Source organism: Diaphorina citri, unplaced genomic scaffold, assembly GCF_000475195.1.
Source record: "Diaphorina citri unplaced genomic scaffold, Diaci psyllid genome assembly version 1.1 scaffold2132, whole genome shotgun sequence".
NCBI lineage: Eukaryota > Metazoa > Arthropoda > Insecta > Hemiptera > Psyllidae > Diaphorina > Diaphorina citri.
This window is the reverse complement of record NW_007379557.1, coordinates 17326-25088: the sequence shown is the minus strand read 5'-3', so window position 1 is coordinate 25088 and position 7763 is coordinate 17326. Positions and strand designations below refer to the sequence as shown.

Sequence of the window (7763 nt, the reverse complement as noted above, 5' to 3'; positions counted from 1 at the left end):
GGCTGTGTGATGGCGCCTGGCGCCTGACACTAGACAACCTAGAGGTACCATGATCAAGTTGATACTGCCTGGGAACACATAGGTTAAGTTACGTTGAGTAGAACACATAATATAATGGTGCCAGAATGAAGGGAAGGTTCAGAAACATCATGGACCACCGGCTGTGTGATGGCGCCTGACACTAGACAACCTAGCATGAAGCCAACATAGCACAGACTAGATAAAGGTATACTACAACATACTATACAGCAAAGACATATACAGATACAGTACAGAACTTTAATGATCTGTATGGAAATTGGCTCAGGACCAACATCATAACACAAAGTTATCGTGTATTCCATAATGTATCATTGGTGCTTGATCTTAAAGGTACACATGTTATACATATGTATATGTCTTCCAACCGGGTCTTTCGACATATCGTTGCGTGTGTGCGCGATAATTTTCTAAACAAACATCAGGCTGTAAGACAAGCAGCGTGTGTGTCCTAACCACATCGATGGTTGGGAAATCGTAGGGTAATGGTAGTGTTCGTCGGAAAATGGTTGGTAGGGATGCCGACAATGTCCCAAAGTTGGGGAAGTATTTTCGACCGTTGGCCTACCACTTCTATAACCATGTTGGCCCAACCCTCGTTTTTGAACCGACGTTCTATCCAGAGTTGACAGATCTTGATGGTATTATGTTAAAATAAGTACCTATATGTATCCATGAATGTCATTAGGTCAAACTGGCTCAACAATAGATCCATTTCTGAAGATGGTCTCACCCAGAAATCTTCACATACCTACCTAGGTGCCTACCAACCTACATAACCCATGTCCCTACCTACAGTTCTCATATACCTATCTACGATTTCTAAGAAGCACTTAATTAGAATAGAATTCTATCATGCAATAGGTAGATAACTAGGTATAGACATAGGTAGATAATAGATATTGCCAGAATATCTGATAATGATGTAGGTAAGTACACCAGAAACATAGATACTGCCAGAATACGATTGGAATTGACGGTGGAAATCCATTACAATAAATTTAACAAGTGACATCTCATACACAGTCATGTATTCATGACATCTCATACACATGTATCCATAATAGATTTTAGTTTATGATCTTTGAGATCTTTAGGTTGAAAATAGAAGAATAGGTTGACATCATCCGATTCATGAAGATAAGACTGGCTGGCATAGGACGCGTTTCGTTCTTATTGGAACTCATCAGCTAGACACATCACCTATCTAACTCTCAGGGGCTAACTAATAAAGCTAAAGGTATATTCAAACCTCCGTGATGGTAATAAAAAAGTTTTCATTTTCTGTTCGTTTTCATGGTAACAGAAAGTCGTGTGATGTTTACACCGATTAACACTATCACAGGAATTTAATTTTGTTACCTATCTAAGTGTGAGGAATTTTCTTACGATGTTACATGCAGATATTTATTATTGGGGGTAATTCCATTTATTAATTAATGTTAAATCCTAATTGAATTAAATAGATACAAATTAAGTTAAAATTAAATAAGACACGTGACAAGGTAATAGAATTTGGTATTCCCAACCTAATATAGCTACCTATTTACACCTATCTCTAAGTATATTTACGAAGGTTTAGGTGTGTAGGTCCTACCTATACATATTCATTATACCTACATACATAATTAATAAATAATATAATTAAATAAGTATACCTATCAGAAATTGAGATATTAGAAATCTAATTTCGAACCATTAGAAATTATACCGAGTCACTTCATATCGATTTTCTAAAGCAAGTTCATTTCAAAAACAATAAGCACTAGATCGCGGGATCGATTCCCACCCGGGGCGAACTTTATTTCGTTCTCGGAACGGCTGACTTCTTCGCGTCCTGTCCTTCTGCCTTCAATTTGTTCTCGACCGCGCCGACAGACTGCGGTCTGACAGACCTAAGTCTCGAGCTTTTTTCGCCATACACGTTCCGAATGTCTCACAGACCTTGATCTATCAGATGGTCTGAATGTGTATGGCGGGCATAATACCTACATACAAAGGTAGACACTTTTATTAGATTCTGTATATGTATTTATCCTGTTTATCTATTTATTTATTTATGTATCCTAATTATAGGCACAGGGTGTTTATATTCCGATCTTGTGACAGACCGAAGTCTCGAGCTTTTTTCGCCATACACGCTCTGAATCTGAATGTCTCACAGACCTTGATCTATATCAGATGGTCTGAATGTGTATGGCGGGCATAATACCTACATACAAAGGTAGACACTTTTATTAGATTCTGTATATGTATTTATCCTGTTTATCTATCTATTTATTTATGTATCCTAATTATAGGGACAGGGTGTTTATAAAATCTTGACCAGGGGAGTTTCTCGAGAACCGCTTGAAATTTCCAAAAAACGCTGACACATTTCTTTCATTATTATTTTTTTTTATTATTATTTTATTTTTTTTTTTTAAATCAATTTTTTACTTTCTTTATTTTGATATTAAATTGCGGACTGTTGCGGCCACAAGGAGAGGCCAGGCCGCAATATTTCATAAGAAAAAAAATTGATCCCCCCAAAAATTATGAAATAGGTGTCTCGGAGTTTTTTGACATTCCTAGTAGTTCTCGAGAAACCCACTCCTGGTTTATAAACACCCTGTATAAATAGTCGGCTTTCTAATTATTCCATAGGTCTACTGTTGTTTAGAACGGCAATTCAGTAGATTGCATTGTTTATGTTCAAACAAAGGTCTCGTCTGACAGGACATCCTAAATTGTTCGTATCAATTGAATTAGAAGCTGGCACATGGATAGAACACGTGGGTTATGGACTGAACTTCATATTTAATATCTTGTTTCATATACAATATACATATACATAGTGCTTACCTAGAGACATATGTATTTATATCCAGAACTTTTAGTACCTACCTAATGCCTATCCTGTAACTTTTAAAAATTGTAAAGTTGTGTACACCGTCGATCGATGGTCGATCGACGAGGTGAATCTAATAATTATGTTGTCGATGCAGTGTACAGCTGTGTCCACACATTGTCGACATCGACTGAAACCATACACTGCCTCAAAACTTACATACATACATACATAGGTAGTTCATCTCTCCGATCGATGAGGTGTGAACTCATCTTACGGTTTCGTGGGGAAGGACAGTTTAACTGTAATTTCTAGTAGGCACCTATACCCACCAATAGGTACCTAACTGGAAAAGAAAGGAAGAAAGAAGAAGAAGAAGAAGAAGAAGAAGAAGAAGAAGAAGAAGAAGAAGAAGAAAAAATGCTGTTTATTTACCTGAGATAATGCTGATTTCCATTTTCCGTTACGATTTGAATCCGGTTTATCACTTCTGATAACAGCTGATTTGTTTGAATGACCTTGAGTATTGTTATTGTCGTACTGATAAGGATTGGAAGCCTGGATACCGTTCTTATCACTGAAATCAGAAGAAGGGTGCAACATTATCAAAAAGATGAAAAACAGAAGGGTCTGAAAATCTGGCATTTAGGCTTCAGGAAAACTTTGAAAAGACCACACGTAAGGCCAGCCATATCAGGTACACCTGACAGGTATACCTACGGCTGAAAAGGTCCGAATGTCAGGTCTACCTGATACCTGATAAGGACACTATCTGAGTGGCTAGCCCAAGATCGGAGTAGTTCAAAATGTTATAGGTTCCTATCTAACTCGTATCTCACTGCTAACTATTCAGTACTCTTAAAAATATGTGGAAGCATTTATCAAGATCTCATTCAAAGCTCTCATTATCAAAGCAAAATTTTGAAAATTTGGACCGATTGCAATACTTTCTCATTACCTTGTATAGGTTCCCTATACGTAAGGGTAATAGAAAGTAAAAATAGAGAGGGAAGGTTGTCTGTGAGGAAGACAAAGAGAGGGAGAGAAAGAGAAGAAAGAGAGTGAATATTATACTAGAAAGAGAGAGGGGAGGTGAGAGAAACAAGATACGAGTAGATAGAGAGAGAGAGAGAGAGTGAGAGAGAGAGAGAGAGAGTGAGAGAACGTGAGAGGCATTGAAAGTTGATGGCCGTACATACAGCAATGAAACAAATTCAGTTTCCTGAACTTCCAGGAATTTGCCGTCATGCAAGCGCGTGTAGTATGCATGCTCCAAACGTCACTGTCAGGAGTGACGGTAAAGCGTAAAGCCTTTATACCTATATCTTGTGTACTTAACAGTACATAACTACGCACTATTAAGTATTATTTGGGCAACTGGTCTTGCCAAATAAAATTGGTCTTCAAAACAAACAAACAAACAAGCATAGAGCCGAAAAAACTTCGAACCCGGCGTGCAAGCCTAGTGTGATACCTAACCTAACCTAACCTAACCTCTGTGCAATAGTCCTAATAGTCCTAAATGAAAATGGACGCGGCACACAAGGGATCAGGAAGAGACCGCCTTAACATAATAATAACCTAACCTAAGCCTAGTGTGATACCCATTCGACCGCGGAGGTTGCTTTCTATTCTATTCTTGTGAAGCTTCTACATCATCCTTGTTCCCTATTCTACCCCAAGTCTTAACCTTAGGGTATTTATCAAGATCTCATTCAAAGCTCTCATTATCAAAGCAGATTAAAAAATATTACATAGAACTCATAAATATGGAAAATGTCACCCATGTTGTCAAGATACTGGTGAACTTTGTCCCGAGATTGATGCTTGTTAGCTTGTAATCTTGTCATTGTATGACTGTAACTCCAAAGCCCTGTATCTAATGCGGATCTGTGAAGTTCAAGGTGTCCTCTTGGATGCAGAATCCGGGCATGGTTTCAAAATGCACGAGACCATACGTTTTTAGTTCGGTGCGAATTCCTTCCAGCGTGGAAATTTTCTGACAAAACTACCTATTACCATTTTTGTTCGTGGTTTGGTGTGGACTCGATACCGTTCTTAGATCCGGATTTCGACTTGAAGCAAAGCGGTTCTGAGGCACGTTGCACCGGTTTCCGATGAATCACTAAAGTTAAGACACATTGCTTTTGGTTAGTATCCTGATGGGTGACCATCCGGACGATCGCGTGCTGCTAGTTTTTTTCCGGCCCCATTCAGGCTGGGTTAAAGAGTGGAGGTGGGTATACCTTGTCACCGCGAATGGAGGGTAAACCCCTCTTCACTGAATACCTTAGTACTTCCGGAACCTCTCGGAATGTCACCTAAGACCAGACCTGGTATTTCCGGATTTGCACTTACAATGTTACAATAACGCTCTCCCCTGCTCGTAACTCTAAAAGAGACTTTAGTTCCTCAAGTTCTAAGATTAAGGCACCTCTAAACAGGCCTTTATAGGCATGTATACGAGTTCATAGATCAAGGCGCCTCTAGGCCTTTAGTTCAAGGAGCACCTAATCCGCTGGTTCAAGGCGCTATCAACTCCTGCTTGATCTTTGGGTGAGAAATGTGGGACACAAAAGTTGTCTCCCTTGATCTTAAAGTCGGAAACACAATAAGTTCACCTGGGTAATTGAAAGTCAATCCGTGATAATGCTAATACTAAACATTCTAAAGTCAATCCATGGTATAAGGCTATAACAGTAGGTATAGGTACAAAATGACAAAGTTTATGTACATATCTAATCTTCTGTTACATTGGAATAATGAGTATTAGGCTACTAAACCTCAGATTTGGATTTTTCCCAACTTTTTACATAGGAATCGACCATTTATTTATAATTTTTACCCATTTGCAACTGCTCCATTAATTATTCATTCTATCTCACCTATATTTTCTATTGTCTCTTTCTCCCTCCTAATCCTCTTTCTTTTCTTCTACTACTTCCCCTCTTCTCTTTCTCCCCTTGAGACAATAAACCATGACATTATAAGCAACTTCCGTGCCCGAGCGGCTTTGTATTCCGCAGGCCTTGGGTTCAATTTACGGCGAAAATGTTTGGTTTCCCGCTTGGAAATCAGGTTGTACAAATAGGGTACATGAAGAAACAAGGAACGCATTGGTAAAAGTAGGCCTTTTCAAAATCACAATGTTCCAATCGAAAGGAATTCGCATATATGTGAAGCTATTATCTGGAATTCGTATTAGTTTGACGTCGACCCTCGAGAGGACATATATCATAATAGACAAAGGTCTATTCCTAGATAATACAGAATTAGGCAAATAATTAGTCCAAGCGAGCAAAGAAGATCAAGAACAAGAAAAAGCAAAGAAAAATACAAAAAAAAAAAATAAGTAAGAACAAAAAGAATAAGTGAGAAAAAAGATACATCACAACTGACTGAAACAACAATAGACGACCATATGGAATAGATAATTATAGATTTTAAAAACTAGAAGCCTGACCAGCTAATGTAAAGCGAACCATCAGGCGATTATGTAAAGTCACAAAGTAACGATAAAATACCGCCTACAAATAGTGTAGAAGTCACAATGATGAAATACCGCCTAGAAATAGTTCGAAATTCTAGCCTAGAATGGTGAAAAATGACCGTAATGCAGATGATATCTATGGCAAATTGATTTTCGATTGGAACAACCGTGCCCCGAATTGAAGGTTGGACAACTATTGATGGTAAAATTATGCAAACATAATTTGTAGGAACAATGCGAGTTCTATTTAAAAACATAATTGTAGTTCTATTTAAAAACATAATTGTAGGTAGTTCTATTAAAAAAAAAAAAAAAAAAAAAAAAAAAAAAATTTTTTTTAAAAAAAAAAATGTAGGGAGTTTTATTAAAAAAAAAAAAAAAAAAAAAAAAAAAAACAAAAACAAAAAACAAAAAATAATGAATAATCAAGAGGTTTGAGGAAACTGTGGCAACGTAGGTCTTATAGTCCTGAAATCAAAGATAAAAGAAGGACAGGAGAGGAGAAAGCCAGCCGTTCCGAGAACGAACTTTTTTCGATGATAGGTTAAAGGACGACCTTGTGTATCTGTTTATGACAGTATTCATACCTATGAGCAGGTAGGTACATACATAATGACCACATAATGCTATTAACGTTCTCTCTCTCTCTCTCTCTCTCTCTCCGTTTCTCTTTCTCTCTCATTCCCTCTCCCTCTCCCTTTCTCTCTTCGTTTCTTTTCTCTCCCTTTCTGTCACTCTCCCTCTCACTCTCTCTATCTCCCTCTCTCTCCTTCCCCCTTCTTTTCTCTCTCTTTCTGTCACTCTCCCTCTCACTCTCTCTCCCTCTCTCTCCTTCCCCCTTCTTTTCTCTCTCTTTCTGTCACTCTCCCTCTCTCTCTCTCCCTCTCTCTCTCTCTCTATCTCCCTCTCTCTCCTTCCCCCTTCCTTTCTCTCTCTCTCTCAGTCCGTGTTCCCTGCGTCATTATATCGGTGCACGTGTTGCGGTTTGCATATGCTGCAAATTCTCAGGATGTGCTTTATTTAGAACCGTTTTCCATTATTCATTTTCCTTTATTTAATGGCCACAAAGGCTGTCAGCTAGAGAGAAAGAGAGAGAGAGAGAGAGAGAGAGAGAGAGAGAGAAGAAGAAGAAGAAGAAGAAGAAGAAGAAGAAGAAGAAGAAGAAGAAGAAGCGTTTAATACTATTAAAAATATAGAGGGAAGGTTGTGTGTGAGGAAGACAAAGAGAGAGGGAGAGAAAGAGAAGAAAGAGAGTGTATATTATATTAGAAAGAGAGAGGGGAGGTGAGAGAAACAAGATAGATATATATAGAGAGAGAGGAGAGAGAGATTCGATTCGGCGTGAAAAATCTCATGGGATCAACTATTCACATGCTTACTTGTTAATGGTTCACAAATAAAAGG

At 38.2% G+C, this 7763-nt stretch overlaps 1 protein-coding gene across 1 annotated transcript in view; it reads right to left on the bottom strand.

Moving 5' to 3' along the window:
* Nucleotides 1–7763, bottom strand: part of LOC103518255 (facilitated trehalose transporter Tret1-like) — a 42443-nt gene that overhangs the window by 18498 nt on the left and 16182 nt on the right. The window contains exons 2-3 of the mRNA XM_008483316.2: nt 4889–4994; nt 3305–3446 (exon numbers count right to left, since the gene is read on the bottom strand). Of these exons, the coding sequence (XP_008481538.1) occupies nt 3305–3446; nt 4889–4994 (248 nt within the window). The remainder of the gene's footprint in view (nt 1–3304; nt 3447–4888; nt 4995–7763) is intronic.